Genomic DNA, 19103 nt, shown 5'->3' with positions numbered 1-19103 from the left:
TCAAAGAGAAGAGAATGCTTTTTACTTTTTTGTTTTCCTTTTTTATTTGTGCGCGGACTACGAAGAGGCTTTCTTTGTTTAACGAGCGATTTCTAGCGGAGATCCGCTCTCTGACAATTTTCACGCTCGCCAGGTTCGTCTGAGGAAATGACTCTGTTGACAAATGTGGACCATATTCTCCTGCATGATAGTCAACTGGTTGACATGATATATACACAAATATACACACATACATATGTATATATGTATAAATACACACACACACAAATAATTATTATATCTATATCTATATATATATATATGTATGTATGTATGTATGTATATGTATGTAAGTTTATATACAGCTTTATAGAAATGGTACCAATGACTCATTTTCTTCCATTTTTCTAAAATAACTGACCTTAACTGTACTTACGACGTGAGAAACTTCTGCAATTCACGACAAAAATAAAGATCATAATTCTTCAGAGATTTAAATCCGGATTCTGAATTGAATTGAACTGAATACAGAATTTAGGCCAAAGGCCAAGCACTGGGACCTGTGAGGTCATTCAGAGCTGAAACGAAATTGACAGTAAAAGGTCTGAAAGGTGTAACGGGAGGAAACCTTGCAGTGGCACTATGAGATAATTGTTAGGAGAGGGTGGATAGCAAGATGGAAGAAAGAGAATATGAATGGAGATACAGTTAAAGGAATGAAAGGGGTTGCAGCTAGGGGCCGAGGGGACGCTGCAAAGAACCTTCAGTAATGCCTACAGAGAAATGCCTTTCCTAGCACTGGCCTCTCGTGATACTACAAGAGTACCTGCACTGAATATGACCTATGAAAGAGAAGGAGTTAATGTATTTATTTATGCAAGATAACTTACATAACATTACTAGTTTCTTGTAGGAAATCGCCTTAAATGTAATAAGAAAACCAAAATTAATATAAGTTTAAGCTTAATCCTTTACTCTACTAGATATTTCTGTTATATCTTGTCTACCAGGTTTCATGCAAAGACTTAATCAATCAGACCGTTCCCACAGAGCGTCTGCGCAGCTAGCGGTCATACACGACTCTTGGCATACCAGAATTTTCCAGGACATTCCATGTTAAGCGCATGGAACTGGAAACCTACGGTCCAGATCGGAGGGAAAAGAAAGATGAAGGAAAAAAGAAAGAGAAGGAAGGAGAAAGAATGGGTTCCAGTTCAGAAGAAAATGACAGACTAGATTCTCAGTGAATTCACTGATTTCCAGTGAAATTTCCAGTTTATTTACTGAGGCCGGAATGGGCATAGTAAAATTTATAGATATTTGACAAGATAATTATACCCTTGCATATTCAAGTCTATGAGAAAAAAAGACAATTTAAAAACAAAAATAATTTTTCACAAAACATTACATACACAAACACGAATAACAGTGAACGTGATGTAACGCCAAGCTTAATGATAAAATTAGAAGATTTCTAATTAAAAGAAGAAGAAGAATTAGAACAAATAATTAGAACTAATAGTGAATGAGAGAAAATTCACAATTGAAAAAAATAAAAAATATTAATTTTTCACACATTACGAACACAAACATACACACAGCAGTGAACGCAACGCAATGCCCTGGTTAAATGATAAAATGTAGCGATTTCTAAATAAGAAAAATAGAATTAATAAGAACAAATAATTCTAACTAGGACAATTAATTATAACAAAAAAAAAATGAATGAGAGAATTCACCCAACAAGGCCGCGTAACAACGATGTCACCCAGTCCCAGTCATCTGCATTCTCTCTAAGTTCCCTTTGTTCTCGTGCTTGTACAAAGGGTATATAAGGTTCGCCCACTGTTCTCCTCCTCGCACAATCCACAGACAGCTGTTGGAGCCAAGGAGGGTCTCGCCCTCCAGTTCTGCATTGCCACGATTTGTAAGTAAATAGTAAACGCTTTAGTTTACTATAAAGAAAACTATTGTGCCGGCTTTGTCTGACCGTCCGCACTTTTTTTTTTCTGTCCGCACTTTTTCTGTCTACACTTTTTCTGTCCGCACTTTTTCTGTACGCTCTCAATCTTAAAAATTGCTTTCTGTCGGCACTTTTTCTGTCAGCCCTCAGATCTTAAAATCCACTGAGGCTAGAGGGTTGCAAATTGGTTATGTTGATCATCCCACCCTCCAATCATCAATCATACCAAATTGCAACCCTCTAGCTTCAGTATTTTTTTTTATTTCATTTAAGGCTAAAGTTAGCCATAATCTTGCTTCTGGCAACGATATAGGGCAGGCCACCACCGGGCCCTATACCTCATTATACCGAGACCACCAAAAGATAGATCTATTTTCGGTGGCCTTAATTGTACGTTGTACAGAAAACTCAATTGCGCCGAAGTTGCATTTTTTACTTGTTTACTGTAGATCTTAGTAGATTTCATCAAGGAAAACATCAAGCTCATTCACAATTATATGCCGTGAGCTCAACAGAAGGCATCTCTTATACCACTGCAAGGCTAATTCTAGACCGCGAAGAAGCTCGAATACGCAGCGGTACCTTGGCACTTTCGTTTACACCGCAGATTACAAAAGCACATCTTCAGGAAACAACATGGAGTGGCCTGGTATTTTAGTGTTCCGGTCTAGCTTAAGGGTTCAACGTATGAATACACTTATAAAGACAGACATATACATATTTAAACAACGTATTCACTAAAGTTGGCACACACATAAATGCGGAATGTCAGTGATAGGATGGAAATTCACGAAAACAAAACTCATAAGAAAAGACAAGAGGTGCATTTTGAGACTTGGAGCCGCATTCACTAGTTTCCAACCATTAGTTGAAAGGATCCAAGGATAATCTAGGTTATGCTGTACATCAGGTCCACAATAATATTCGGTTGTGAATTATGTTGATTTTATAAAAACGTTACAAGAGCTTTCGAACCCTGTCCTAGGTTCATCTTAGACTGAAGATGAACCCAGGAAAGGGTTCGAAAGCTCTTGTAACGTTTTTATGAAATCAACATGATTCACCACTGAATATTATTGTGGACCTGATATACAGCATATCCCGTTCTCGATCTAGAGGAGAAAGACCTAGTCTAGGTTATATTCATCAGATATGATATGTGAACAATTTAGTTAAAAAAATATTCCCCGAATCATCGTACAGTACAATACAAATATTTTAATATAACTGATAGATCTTAGGCAGCAATTATGATCCATCACCACTTAAAAACGCCTTTCTAATTAAATAATCAACAGCTTGTTTTAAAGTATATGGACAGGTGAGGTTAAAATTAAAGATGGCATATGGAAAGAAGGCACCTTTTACATAAAGGCACGCAAATTTAAAGGTCGTATGTGTTAACATTAACGCCACAAATAACGACCCTTACTAAAGCTCGCCCTTACGCCCCGTCAAAACAGATTCTGCGAATTAGCGAGATGAGGCTACGGATTTCGACTCTTGCGCTGACGGCGGCGTTGGCGACCATCTTCGTCGGCCCAGCGAACGCCAAGCCGACGGAGATGCAGGGCAAAGTGCCGCCTGAGATGCAGGAAAAGCTCGGTAAGTTTGGTTCAAGTTTGGTTCAAGTTTGGTTCGAGTTTTACGACAGAGTCAACTCGTCTGGTAATGGGACTTTTTTTTTTTATTCGGAGCCTCGCCTGATTCAGTGATTCGGACATATTGGTTTCTAGGGATCAAGTACTGAAATATTGGTTTATATTTTAATGCCACGTTCTGATATTATCTGCTTGGATCCTAGACTCCCAATCAAATAGATACAGTTTATAGTTCCGTTGCTGAGGCTATTTATTCTTAGTTGCTTATTCAGAACTTCATTGCTGAATTTACTTATTCATAGTTTCTTTACTTTACTTACTTAATCATAATTTCTTTGCTGAAATTACTTAAAGTCAAAATACAACTGAGTCCAACCAAAAGAGTAATTCCAACATTTTTCATACTTATTCGCTCAACTGAAGCGAAATGAACCAGATTATTTATTTACAATACATGAAATGTGAACAATCAACAACCCTTCATTTCCAATAAATAAAAACTATTCATCTTCCACTCAATACAAACGATTCATCTTCCACTCAATAAAAACTATTCACCTTCCACTCAATAAAAACAATTCATCTTCCATTCAATAAAAACTAAACACCTTCCACTCAATAAAAACGAGTCATCTTCCACTGAATAAAAGCCACTCAACTACCACTGAATAAAAAACTATTCGCTTCTCCAGTTCAGCAAATATGTGCTTCGAAGAACACCTCCGACTGCGTGAGCAAAACAAAAGACTGTCTGGCCCTGATGGACTCCATGCCCAAAGGTGGAGGTAAGGTCCTACACTTGTTCTTAAATGTGTGTGTGTGTATAGATATAGATAGATAGATAAATATATATAATATATATAGATATACATATATATATGTGTGTGTATATATATATATATATAAAATTAGCTCAACATTCAAAATTTCAAACCTCTGTTCTATGTGTGTGTATAGATATAGATAGATAGATAAATATATATAGATATACATACATACATATATATATATATGTATATATGTATTCATATAATTACCTCAACATTCAAAATTTCAAACCTCTGTTCTAAGATATTTTCATTACATTTTTATTTATACAGATAATTTATACTTGTTACGAAGGGAATATATGAGTTCATTATTATAAATACTATGTATGAGTTCAAACATATACATAAATGTGTATACAGTATACATTCATATATATATATATATAATATATATATATATATATATGTAATATATATATATATATATATATATATATATATATATATATATATATATATATATATATATATATATAGAGAGAGAGAGAGAGAGAGAGAGAGAGAGAGAGAGAGAGAGAGAGAGAGAGAGATTCTCCTTCTCCGAAATCCTAAGTAACCTGACAAACACTTCCAACAGCTCCTACGTGTCCCGGGCTCAGCACAGAAGAATGTCTAAAAAGGATGATGGAATGCGCCGAAATAATCAGCGGTGGAAAAGGTGGCCCACCAGGAACACACGAAATGGGCCACCCCCCTGGTCACGGGTCACAAGGGGGAAGCCCACCGGGTAACTGGTCACATGGAGGCGGACCAATGATGGGAGGAATGAAAGACGCGATGCAACAGCAAGGTAAGGTTAGGATTTTGATATCCTTCTCTGCTACTAAGGATTCCTTTTTTTTTTTTTTTGCTAATTAATAAACAATAAAACAGCCAAATTATCATTGTCCAAACTGTTAAATTCATTTATCTGGGCGAGATAACCTTTGTGTTATCCTTCTCATGATTTATCCACAAAAAGTGAGGTTGCAGGACTAGCGCAATCCTGTCAGACCTGAATCTCACCTGTTTCTTGGCAGAGAAAGTGAAACTAAACGACCGCCTTTAATTTCAATTAGAATTCTCAAGGTTTCCTGCCAATTATCCTCAAGCAGTGATGATTTACTTATCATTCTTTATAGGAAAAAAAAGATCTATTTTTCCTTTTTAGATTTTTGTATCAGAAAACTATTTGCCTGTCCGTCCCCACTTTTTCTGTCCGCCCTCAGATCTCAAAAACTACAGAGGCTAGAGGGCTGAAAATTGTTATGTTGATCACCCACCCTCCAATCATCAAACATACCAAATTGCAGCCCCCTAGCCTCAGTAGTTTTTATCTTATTTAATTTTAAGGTTAGCCATGATCGTGCCTCTGGCACCGCAACAACACAGGCTACCACGACCGGCTGAGTGTTTCATGGCCCGCGGCTCATACAGCATTATACTGAGACCACCGAAAGATAGATCTATTTTAGGTGGTCTCGATTATACGCTGTACAGAAAACTCGATTGCGTCGAAGAGACTTCAACGCGTTTTATACTTGTTTTCTTTTCCAGCTGCGCACGTGTGTTCATACAGCGATGAGCCAACGTGCAGAGATGAAGTGATGGCCTGTCTGGCGTTGGCAGAAAAGGTAATGGGACCTTCCGCAATGACGTCTAAGCCTAACCGTAAGTACACTAATTACTCTGCCTTGCTAAGTTATCAACAACTGTTCTGAATAGCCAAATGCATGTGGAGTTTGAGAGGCTGATGGCTAAATATTCATAAATGTTCATAACCATCAAATTTCATACGTATTAGATTTTGAGCAGTTTTTTTTATACACTGAAGGGAGAAACCATTTCTGAAACATAGGGTCACTAAGTGGAATATACCTTCTGGATCATTATCCTAAAATACGATCCCATCTATTCCAATACCACTTCGGTCACTGAAAGTAAACAATGAAATATAGGAAAACGAAGATATAAAAAGACCAAAGTGGACAATCATAAGAGAGCCACGAATATACAGGAGACCGCATTGTCAACTCAAATATGCAGGCTATAAAGAGACCGCATTCATGGCCACTTAAAATTACAGCATACCAGACTCTAGGACTAGATAGTGACCTGGTGCAGAGCGACTGTTTTTAAGGCAACAGAATACAAATACTTATTACCGAGTCCTATTTTATTTACAGCCAGCATGTGCGCAGGCGCCAAGATTCCCGACTGTGAAACCAAGTTGATGGCGTGTGACGCAAAACTCCAAGCGCTAGTTAAAAAGATGGGTTCCTCAGCGAGCGAAGAAGAGACGTCTGGCGAGATGCCAATAGATGAAGGATCGTCCATGACACCTGAGCAGACAGGTATGTATTCATCATAAGCCGCTGCTTATATATATATATATATATATATATATATATATATATATATATATATATATATATATATATATATATATATATATATATATATGTATGTATACTTATATATACACCCATACACAGATAGATATACACTGAAATATACATATACACAAAAATACACACACACATACATATATATATTTATTATATATATATATATATATATATATATATATTTATATATATATATATATATATATATATATATATATATATATATATATATATATATATATATATATATATATATATATATATATATATATATATTTTTTTCTTCACGAAACCTTTTTTATCTCATTTTTTGTTAAAAAGTACAATACTCTTTTCCGAAGCCTAATCACCGATTCATAACTGGTTTCATTGAATAGAAGAAAATATATATCATTAAATGAATGAAAATAATACTTTAACTGAATTGTATAACAGTTATTAGCATCAACAATCCCCAAGCTTGATTAGCGATAACCCACCAATACACTGGAATTCTTCTCGCTAATTTAAGAACAGGTAAATAACAGCTAAACCTTTGTCTCAACCACATCAATATCAATCTTCCTCTTTTTTTATCTTCAACTCTTTCCGACTCACACCTGACGAAAGGCTAAATTACTGATAATCATTATTTCCAGCCATGATCATGTGCACAGTCAGTCAGGACGCAGAATGCATGGACAAAGTGAAGAACTGCCTCGTTTTGTCCAACAACATGATCCACTCAATGAACATGTCGACAAACCCTGACCGTAAGGAGATGGAAACTTTAGTTTTCTGTTTACTGTTTGTATTTTCATCCACCTGTATCAATCTGTTTTGAAATCTATCATGAAGATTTTAAAATGAAATGAATGATTCATATATTTTGAAACTGAATATAAAATTTAGGCCACTGGCCAAGCACCGGGACCTATAAGGTCATTCAGCGCTGAAAATGATGTTGAAACAATTTACTATGATGTTATTTTTTTTCTAGTAACTGATATCTTCTTTCTGTATTTCCTATTACCTTCTGTTACTTCTTTCAAATGAACACTGTAATATTCTTTGGAAGACTGAATTTCAAGTCAGTGGCCCCCTTGGTGGGCTTGTTCCATATGAGCAGAGTTCATCTCCTGAATAATAATAATAATAATAATAAATAATAATAATAATAATAATAATAATAATAATAATAATAAATTCATATCTCTAGTGATGTCAATACTTGATTCATATCTCTACTGATCATCATACCCGATTTACTATCTTGCTGATAACTATACTAATAATTTCCTTCACCACATCACAGCCAAAATCTGTGGGGGCGCCGACATGGCCGAGTGCATGACCAAAATGAAGAAGTGCAACGAGCTGATGGAAGGCCTCACGAAACAAATGGATTCCTTGCACGCTGGCGACATGTCAGGAGAAGAGGAGGAAACGGCCGGGGGTCAGGTCACACACCCAGCGAAGCCCAAGGAAGGGAAAAGGAGGAGGAGAAGAGACGCGCCATCAGACCAAGAGATTCCCGGTAAAAGAAAGGGAAAAAGAAATGTGGATGGAGGAGGAGAAGAAGAAGATGATGATGATGAAGAAGACGACGATGAAGACGAAGCTCCCAAACGACCCGTGGCCCACCTGGACTCCTTCGTTCGACAGGTCGACCACATGCTGAGGCAGATCGACGAGATGTTGGCCCAGTTCTCGGCCATGATGGGGGTCATCGAGACGGTCATGGACGGGACGACCCAAGTTGTGGCCATGAGGCCCGGGGTGCTGTCTAGGAAGGAGAAGGGAATGTACCTCAGTAAGTGTTTCGACGTTTGACGTCCCCTGTTGTCCATACGGACGCTGTAGTAGGTATTTAATCGTAGGGCAATATGGTCCACTTCCCTCGGATTTTTTAACATTTTTTTTATATAATGGAAGAATATTGGCCCCTTTCCCTTTTATTTTTAATGTCATCCATAAGAATGCTGCAATAAATACGTAATAATAGAACAATATGGTCCCCACCTTTCCTTGCATTTTTTAATACTTATATAATAGAAGAATATGGTTCCCACCTTCCCTTGCATTTTTTAATACTTTACATAATAGAACAATACGGTCGCCCCCTTCCCTTGCATTTTCTAATACTTTGTGTAATCGAAAAATATGGTCCCCCTCCCTTCCATTGCATTATTTTAATACTTTACATGCTTAACATAATAGAAAAATAGGGCCCCCTTCCCTTGCATTTTTTTTAATACTTTACATAATAGAACAATATGGTCCCCCTCCCTTCCACTGCATTTTTTTAAAACTTTACATAGTAGAAAAATATGGTCCCCTTCCCTTGCATTTTGTTTAATACTTTACATAATAGAACAATATGGCCCCCCTCCCTTCCATTGCCTTTTCTTAATACTTTACATAACAGAAAAATAGGGCCCACTTCCCTTGCGTTTTTTTAATACTTTACATAATAGAACAATATGGTCCCTCCCCCTACCCTTGCATTTTTTCATTCTTCTTTCAGTCTTCCACCCTTGAATTCTCATCTAAATCCTTAATATTTACAAATGCTCCGTTTTCGCACAACTTCGCCTCGCAGGTAAATACATCTGCAAACACGCGAACATCAAGGACTGCGCCTTCATGACGGAAGAGTGCGCAGTGTGGCTGGCTCCCTCGCCCAATCTACCTGTTATGAAAGGCAGTGAGTTGGAAACAAGATGCTCTCATTTACATGAGAATACTGGTTTAGTTTTCTGGCATAACCAATTTACTGACGTTTACAATTTTGCCGTTAACGTAGAATGATCGAGAAAGGATGAAAAAAAAAACTAATTTTGCGATTACCGTAGAAAGATAAAGAAAGGATGAAAAAAAACTAATTTTGCCATTAACATAGAAAGATCGAGAAAGGATCAAAATAACATTGTGAAAATAATGAAAGGCAGCTAAGAAGTCACTTGCTTAGTTGTCTGTCATAATCAATTCACTGACGTTTGCAATTTTGCCATTAACATATAACCAATTCACTGGCGTCTACAATTCTACCATTAAGATAGAAAGATCGAGGAAGGATTAAAAAAATAAACTATTGGGAAAATAATAAAAGGCAGCTAAGAATCCACGTTCAGGGGAGGATGCGAAATATTAAGATTGTTGACATGAGATTGCATTAAAATGACATTCTACTATTTTCTGACGACTATAAAATCCCAGCGCAGGAGTTAAATTTGCAGAGTGGCAAATCAAGACATACGATTACAAAGCATGCCATTTAATTCACTCTGTATCAGCTTAACGACGAAGACTCTTCCATATATTACCTTGAGAGGATTGTGTAATTTCAACTGAACCTTATTCCAACACTTAGAAGGACTAAAAGAAAAATAATAATAACAATTTAGACCCTCTGGTGATTAGAAGCCCTCAGAATAATTTGGCACGTCCTACGTAAGAGTGGAATCAACGATAAAGCCTACATATTTGCAAAGAGATAACGATGTGATGATATCTAAAACATATATCCTGTAACCCAGTTATACAGTTCCACATGTAATAACATTATATTCTCTTTCCATCACAGTGGAGGCCAATTGTTCCAGTCTTGTACCACCTCCCTCTTCAGGTAAGAAATCGTCTGAGAACCTAGCCAGCTTTAATTCTTAGCGTACGATAAGGCACACAGTATCAATTTTATTAATTTTAGAAACTAAACTTAGTAAGCGCTTACTAAAATTGTAAACAAAAAAAAATCGTTTGGTAATTTTTTAAGCATTCGTCACAAAATTTGGCAAAGCATACTTTTCACATTATGATTTTTGCTGCAAGTGTTTTCTTTTATTTAAGCCCTTGATGATGACGCCTTTTGTTTCAAAAACACTTTGTTCTTTACAGTTCCGAATAATCATAACATGTCTTTGTTTCCCTCAAGTGGCGGACCACTGCATGGATTTCAGTACAGACGAATGCAAGAACGAGGCAGTATCCTGCATGAACCTTCTGATCGCTACTGGTGGAACTTCCGGATACGCTGGCCCTCTGACAGGTAAGAGAGAGAGAGAGAGAGAGAGAGAGAGAGAGAGAGAGAGAGAGAGAGAGAGAGAGAGAGAGAGAGAGAGAGAGGGGGAACTCATACTTCCCGGATATCAAAGCCCTTCCGTCCCAATATTAATTCATCCCACCTATTCGCAGTTTTCAAGGTCATCCTATTTTTCTTCCCAACACTTCCGATTTAGAAGCTTTTCGTCATCAACCTGCAATCCTTCAATCCATCATGACTAAATCACCTCGCAACCAGTGATTTATCTTCCCAGCTACACAAAGCTTTTCACTACTACGTGTCTTCCCATTTCTCACCATTTCAATTCTTACATCTCTACAAATCCTATGTAAGCAAATCCTAATCCTTATAGTATCTTCAACCTCCTTACTTTCATTCCCATTCAAACAGATCTCCACATAGTTCTTCCCACTTTCATTCAGTCCTGACACTCCATACTTAACTATGCTACCTCTTGTATGTCACCTACATTTGGCTTTAAGTCACCTAGCACAACCAATCTTTCTTGGTATTCAGTCTCACATTCAAACTCTACCAGATACTCTCTTTCTTACTCATTAATATCAGCCATGGATCATATACACTTACTATTACAACGATATTCTCCTCCTGACACATAAGTTTCTCCTATACACTCAGACTATCACATTTGTATTCTTTCTCTCATTCCAATAATTTCCCCCGGTAGGGAGGTAGTACCGTCAGTGCACCTCACGCGGTGCACTGTAGGCATTACTTGAAGTTCTTTGCAGCGTGCCTTCGGCCCCTAGTTGCAACCCCTTTGTTCCTTTTACTGTACCTCCTTTCATCTTCTCTTTCTTCCATCTGACTTTCCACCCTCTCCTAACAATTGATTCATAGTGTAACTGCTTTGAGGTTTTCCTCTTGTTACACCTTTCAAACCTCTTACTGTCAATTTCCGTTTCAGCGCTGAATGACCTCATAGGTCCCAGTGCTTGGCTTTTGGCCTAAATTCTATATTCAATTCAATTCAATCCAATAATTTCCAGCCTCCAAAAAACGAACTCTTATTTAGCTCTGCCTCTTACCAACCCCCACACTGTCACTCTGTCCTTCACAGTAATAAACACCCGGCACTCTTGACAGCCCAGTGGTAGAGTACTCGTCACTGAAGTCGTAGGCTGTCACTGTTAGTGGATCGAATCTCCAAGGTGACGAACTACTTATCACTTACAATTCCCCCTTCGGCTTATTTCCGAAGTAGAGCTAACTGGATATTAAACGACATTTGCAGCCTATTATTACACTATATATAATTTGAAAGTTTAAAATGGCACATTTCATAACTATTCTACGTGAAACAATATTTCAGACTAGGCTACCACTAAATTTTGCATAATACTTTTAGAAATCTTATCAGACCCCAGAATAGAAATTTATATCAAGTTAATCCAAAGTTTTGTGTTGATGCTTCAAGATTTCTGTATCAAATTTAGTCTATGCGTTTCTTTTATACAAAAACTCCAACAATCTTGTTACTGCCATTTTGTGCAGATAATGAAAAAAATAAGCACTGAATAAAAACTCCCATTAATACAAACATTTTGACATTCTTTACAGCTCACGCTGACCACTGCGAAGAAATGCTGATGAGAATGATATGTGAGTATGACACAGAACGCCAAAATCTGTTTTAATGAAAATTGAAGCGTAAAAGGGGCAAACTCATTACTTGTTGCCAAGGCAAAGCATTAACAACTAGCCAAACTAGCCATCTAGCTAGGAGAAACGACTGGTCTTAAAATGCTTGGGTTACATTAATAATCTACTATTGTATTCGTCTCTTAAATATTTCACAGTTGTATATACTGCTTTGATTCAAATCTAATACCACATCCTGCTGCCTGACTAAATAAAAAACATACTACATATGTACTGCTTAGTAAATATTTAGTAGAAGGTTCCAGAATTATAATGCGTTGGTAAATATTTAGCAGAAGGTTCCAGAATTATAATGCTTTGGTAAATACTTAGCAGAAGGTTCCAGAGTTATAATGCTTTGGTAAATATTTAGCAGAAGGTTCCAGAATTATAATGCCTTGGTAAATATTTAGCAGAAGGTTCCAGAATTATAATGCTTTGGCAAATACTTAGCAGAAGGTTCCAGAATTATAATGCTTTGGTAAATATTTAGCAGAAGGTTCCAGAATTATAATGCTTTGGTAAATATTTAGCAGAAGGTTCCAGAATTATAATAATTTGGTAAATACTTAGCAGAAGGTTCCATAACTATAATGCTTTGGTAAATACTTTGTAACATAACATCAAGCACTTAGTTAAAGAGTTAACATAACATTATACCGAGTAAATAAATTGGAAGAAAACGTACTTAAATGAAAAATACTCAGGAAAAATATGAAAAATACTAAAAAAAATTACGACTTCTCTCAGCCTCCGTGACATGCAGCGGCAAGAGCAACGTGACTGAGTGTGAGATGACAATTGATGTGTGTATGGACACCATCAGAGTTAAGACAGATGAGCTCCATGATCACCACTTCCGTAAGTGTCGGATCTATTCGTTTAGTAAAAAAAAATTAATGAAAATAAATAACAAGAAATAAAAAAATTATCAGATTTTTGGCACATAATGATGGATATTTTTTCTAATTTTTTTTTGTAAATTTTTATATGGGAAGAAGCATTTAACATCACTTAATGATCATTAAAAAATTCCACTTCTGAAGCTTTTTCTTATTTTGACCAAGAAAAATAGCAATACTTTGTATATGTCCAAGAGATGAAATAAAGTACTATTATTATTATTATTATTTTGAACTCAGTATTTGAAATGCAACGATTCAGTATGCAATTAATTTGTCTAAGCATTTGCATACCTATGAAACTCATGTAGTACGCGTTTGCCAAGTCGCCAGATTACAGAGAATTAAAAAAATGTTACACACAGATTTCATGCAACAGTCCATGATATTAAACCCATTTATCTTTCACCAACAGCTGAAAAACTGATGTGTGAACCAGTGATGCGCCCAGCAATTGGTAAGTAGAGAGAGTGAGAGAGAGAGAGTGAGTTTATCGGTTGTCATTTAGAGTTTCCCCAGGCAGCGCCACGTTGGTCAGCTAGCAATGAATGAAAGCCACGCTCCAAAGCCTTTACAAAGAAAATATTTATACACTAACGCAAATTCACATAAATAGGCTTCACCTTTTTCAAAATGAACAATACCAGCAATACAGATTCAGCCGAAACAATTATATACCTAATGATATAATGAATATCTACATTATGAACAAAAACCAAATCAGAACATTAATGAGCAAGGGAATATAAGCTGACACCAAAATACTCGTGTTGAAAAAACAAAGTGACTGATCACTAACAGAACGCCACCACAACGGTAGGTTGATGAATATGATGGATACGATGAATCAAGATTAACTTATCTTATGATCAACAGCTCTGTACATGTGTTCGAATCGAGACGAACCCGACTGCTTCTCGAGGATGCACAAGTGCCTGGTCCACATGGCGCCTGATTACGAAGACGTGAAAGGATTGGATCCAAGTAAGAGTGCTGTTCAAAAATCCCACACCAATAATCGTTACAATATATATATATATATATATATATATATATATATATATATATATATATATATATATATATATATATATATATATATATATCATTGAATTCTATGGGTTTTTGATTGTTGATCAACTTCTTATTGACAGTATTTTCTGAATCTTTGGAAGAACGTAGCAGATTCAGAAAATACTGTCAAATTGATAAGAAGATGATCAACAATCAAAAAGCCACAGAATTCAACGAAATTTGCATGCAAGAAAAACTTTGCCCTAAAAAGCATTAAAAGAATATATATATATATATATATATACATATATATACACAGTATATATATATATATATATATATATATATATATATATATATATATATATATATATATATATATATATATATATATATATATGCAAAACGATTTAAGAGAATTTACTGTATAACAATACACACACAAGTGTACAGTACATGAACACAAAGCACTATATTACTTCATTCATGCATGATAAAACACCATGAACTTTTTACATTCTGAAATTATATGACAGCATCGTGTAAATATTCCCAGGAACGATAACTATAAACAAAATACAAAGATCAATTAAAGACTAATATTTTATTCTTCCACTTTCTAAACAGAGGAGATGGTGGGATGTCTGAAACTGACCCGACCTCCTGGTAAGATTATTTAAAGTTTTTCTTAACATCTCTTTTTGCGGGATCAAATCCTACTGATTCTATCCTCTACCGCATAAAACCCTTTACTATTCTTTTCATCTTTATATCGCAACGACGTCTTTGTCTTTTAATTTAATTACCATAAAAGAGGCAAGCATTTGAATTTCCGTTTTAATTAAAAATAAACATTGGAGAGGAATGTTTTCAACACAGAAAAAAACAAATTACAATTTACTGAATCCAAAGCTTTGCCACATAAAAAACCTGCTTAAATCTTTGACATCTTCACCTACTAACGACCTAATTATTAATTATTAAATTCTTTTTACTCAAAAAAAACTACTCTTGCCCACGCAGTGCAATTGATCTGCACTCCGGAAGAGGGAGAAGATTGTAAGAAGAAGTACGACACCTGCAACAAACTTATCCAGCCCAACGCCGAGTTCATGAAAGCGTCCCAGACCTGCATGGCGCTGCCAGGTGAGTGGCTTAATGTTTTATGCAAAGATATCGTTAGTTAAATACGATGATGCATATCTATTGTCTAATGCTTTACGTAAATGTATATCCTTACTTGTTAAAGTATAAGTGGGCATGGAAAGTGAGGTGTCCACTTACACACTGCCGAATAAGGATATATTTACTGTACGTAAAGCACTAGATAATATATATGCATCATATAAAAAATATTGGCAAATACAATTCTAAGCCAAAAAATATTGTTTTATTAAATATTTTTCCCATAAGGTTCCAAAATGCTATCTTGAAATATTGATCATAAATGTTTTGTCCATAATGGTTATAATACAATTTTATTCTATAATAAAATGTATTTTTAATTCCATCCTCGCTTTCTCTCTCTCTCTCTCTCTCTCTCTCTCTCTCTCTCTCTCTCTCTCTCTCTCTCTCTCTCTCTCTCTCTCTCTCTCCAGACGAAAAGGGAGCCAAAGACTGTCTACAACCGGTAAGCTTCTTCGTATTTTTAAATCGGAATCTTTGTATTACAGAAATTAATGCAAAATTAAAATACGCCATCAATTCAATATATAATTAAATAAGGCATTGAGTATTCAATTAGACGTGCACTTAGCAAGGTAAAAATAATTATCAGTATAGATTCATAATACCAAATTATGTTTATTATCAATACTAAGTGTATTATAATATATATAAATATATATATATATAAATATATATTTATATACAGTATGTATTTTTATATATACATATATATACTGTATATATACAAACATATATATACATAAATATATATGTATTGACATATACATATAAATAAATAGATAAATAAATAAATAAATAAATAAATAAATATATATATATATATATATATATATATATATATATATATATATATATATATATATATATATATAAATATATATAAACTAAAACGAACAAATCTTGTAATGTAATGTTATCAACCTTCTATATATTCAGGCCCTCAACGACATGACAAAAACCATTGACAACGTGTCGGTTCAGGGAGGCGTAAAGGACCTCTTCAAGAATTTCTGGACGCCATCTATGGGCCTCGTGGTAAGGGTTTCCTGCTTATTTGTTCCCCACTACACTTGAACAGACATCCATGTAAAATACATACTTGTATGTGGGTAAAAATGAGAGAGAGAGAGAGAGAGAGAGAGAGAGAGAGAGAGAGAGAGAGAGAGAGAGAGAGAGAGAGAGAGAGAGAGAGAGAGATAAGTATTTTAGTAATGGTCAGTTACTATAAGATGTTACTATAATCACTGAGTTATTAAAACTCAGTTGGTTCAAAATAACTGAAACAACTGACAACAGATACTGATTCTCAAATGTCAAAGTGAACGCCGAATGTCTTTATTATTTTCTAACGCTAAAAAGTTTGACATCTCACTATTTTGGAATTCTACAAAACATTTTAAAGCCCGGCGTAACTGTAAATCTTATGCCTCATATAATTAACGTAATTAAAAGGTCTGAAATCTCACTATTTTTTAATTCTACATAACATTTTAAAGCCCAGTGGAAATGTAAATCTTACGCCTCATATAATTAACGTAATTAAAAGGTCTGAAATCTCACTATTTTGAAATTCTGCATAACATCTTAAAGCCCGATGGAATTGTAAATCTTATGCCTCTTATAAATAACGTTATTAAAAGGTCTGAAATATCACTATTTGGGAATTCTGCATGACATTTTAAAACCTAATGGAACTGTAAATCTTATGCCTGTCAAATCAGTCAAAATCAATCAAAATCAGCTAAAACCTGTCAAAATCAGCCAAATTAGTCAAAACCAGTCAAAACCTATCAAATCAGTCAAAATCGGTGAAAATCAGCTAAAATTAGCTAAAACCTGTCAAAATCAGTCAAATCAGTCATAATCAGTCAAAACCTGTCAAATCAGTCAAAACCTGTCAAATTGGTCAAAATCAGTCAAAATCAGCTAAAATCAGCTACAACCTTTCAAAATCCGAACCAATTCCCTTTATATTAATCTCAACATTCTACCTATTTATCTACAGGGTTTTCACAGCTGCATGATGATGGTCTGTACGTTGGAGCTGAAGTAAGCTAAGCCTGATCAACTGCCTGCAACTCTTAAGCAATGGATTAGTCATCGACGTAGATTTTAAATGTACCCCACGAAGACGCGTGACATAAGAAATTACATATGTAATATATCCAGTGAACTGAAAATGAAGTTTGGAAAATGCTAATCTATCATGTTAACATATAGGAAGTTGAGTTAAAGAATGTAATCGTAGGCAATGCTTATAATTCTGGATTAAACAGTGAAGCGTAGAATGAGTACCTGATATTGGCAACAGAGTTATTGATTGGTTTTCAGGAAAGAAATGTTAATGGGTTTTCAAGCAAGACATATTAATGGGTTTTCAGAAAGAAGTATTAATGGGTTTTCAGGAAAGATATATTAATGGGTTTTCAAGAAGGAAATATTAATGGGTTTTCAAGCAAGAAATATTAATGGGGTTTCAAGCAAGAAATATTAATGGGTTTTCAGGAAAGATATATTAATGGGTTTTCAAGCAAGAAATATTAATGGGGTTTCAAGCAAGAAATATTAATGGGTTTTCAGGAACGAAATATTAATGGGGTTTCAAGAAGGAAACATTAATGGATTTTCAGGAAAGAAATACTGAACGCAGTTTAAGCCTACATCAACATTCGCAGCCATTTTAACAAAGGCATTTTGACAATCAAGCTCAATATTCATTGTTAACTCGGCCACCTAAGGTAAATCATCCAAGCATCCATTATATCTCAATTAAAATACAAATAAAAAGACTATGCACCCAATCACTATGTGTATTTTCAATTTATGCAACAGATGAATAAATTTAAAATGTTTCTATTCAAAGGAGTTAGATAATGTGATTCATCCTTCACGACATCATCTTCCACAGTATAAAATAAAAATGATTCAGATCAAACATTTGCTAAACTAAACTCCAGTATTGATTATTATTACAACTCAGTATTATTATTATTATTATTATTATTATTATTATTATTATTATTATTATTATTATTATTATTATTATTATTATTATTCAGAAGATGAAGAAATTCTATTATGGAACAAGCCCACCAAAGGGGCCACTGACTTGAAATGCAAGCTTCCAAAGAATATTATGGTGTTCATTAAAAAGAAATAACAGAAGGTAATGCCTAATACAGAAAGAAGAGACCACTTATCAAAAAAGAAAAAATTAATTTACAAATCAATTAACAGATAAAAATGGAAATAAATCATTAAAATACAAGGAGAACAGTACAAGGGTAGTATTGTACTGCATCTTCCCTTGAACTTCTTCAGAAGTCCCAATTGCACACATCCTCCTCAGGGTGTGAGGAATAAAGGAGCTCTGGAACTGAGGAGTTCGACAACAAGGCAAAACATTTACTGCACATTGGTGCTGCTCATAGAAGACTACAATCAACTACAAAGGTATATTTCAGTGTGCTAGGAAGTTCCCTGCCTGGCTGGAATTTATTCATGCTGGGGTCAGTGATTCTGTAGATATTAAAAA

General features: G+C 35.1%; 2 protein-coding genes across 3 annotated transcripts in view; one reads left to right on the top strand and one right to left on the bottom strand.

Moving 5' to 3' along the window:
- The window catches only part of Lrp4 (LDL receptor related protein 4), a 409566-nt gene that overhangs the window by 245524 nt on the left and 144939 nt on the right, over positions 1 to 19103 (bottom strand). The window lies entirely within an intron of this gene.
- LOC136853682 (uncharacterized) lies at positions 1342 to 18491 on the top strand. The gene is made up of 20 exons (XM_067129619.1): positions 1342 to 1906; positions 3406 to 3547; positions 4236 to 4328; positions 4951 to 5163; positions 5910 to 6023; positions 6539 to 6706; positions 7399 to 7512; positions 8055 to 8552; positions 9342 to 9446; positions 10326 to 10367; positions 10674 to 10787; positions 12384 to 12425; positions 13215 to 13325; positions 13782 to 13823; positions 14243 to 14350; positions 15008 to 15046; positions 15404 to 15526; positions 15979 to 16010; positions 16505 to 16603; positions 17574 to 18491. Exons 2-20 carry the CDS (start codon positions 3424 to 3426, stop codon positions 17619 to 17621), a joined length of 2229 nt encoding a protein of 742 aa, XP_066985720.1. The 5' UTR covers positions 1342 to 1906; positions 3406 to 3423; the 3' UTR covers positions 17622 to 18491.

This window comes from Macrobrachium rosenbergii, chromosome 27 (genome assembly GCF_040412425.1).
Source record: "Macrobrachium rosenbergii isolate ZJJX-2024 chromosome 27, ASM4041242v1, whole genome shotgun sequence".
Classification (NCBI taxonomy): domain Eukaryota; kingdom Metazoa; phylum Arthropoda; class Malacostraca; order Decapoda; family Palaemonidae; genus Macrobrachium; species Macrobrachium rosenbergii.
Note: the sequence above shows the minus strand (reverse complement) of the source record. Positions and strands in the feature narration are given on the sequence as shown.

What these genes read in the sequence shown, in the direction of transcription:
- LOC136853682 (XM_067129619.1), top strand. Translation starts at nt 3,424, where the DNA reads ATGAGGCTACGGATTTCGACTCTTGCGCTGACGGCGGCGTTGGCGACC. An exon ending in CATGACACCTGAGCAGACAG is followed by an intron (nt 6,707 to 7,398) that starts GTATGTATTCAT and finishes CATTATTTCCAG; the next exon opens with CCATGATCATGTGCACAGTC. An exon ending in ATACGCTGGCCCTCTGACAG is followed by an intron (nt 10,788 to 12,383) that starts GTAAGAGAGAGA and finishes CATTCTTTACAG; the next exon opens with CTCACGCTGACCACTGCGAA.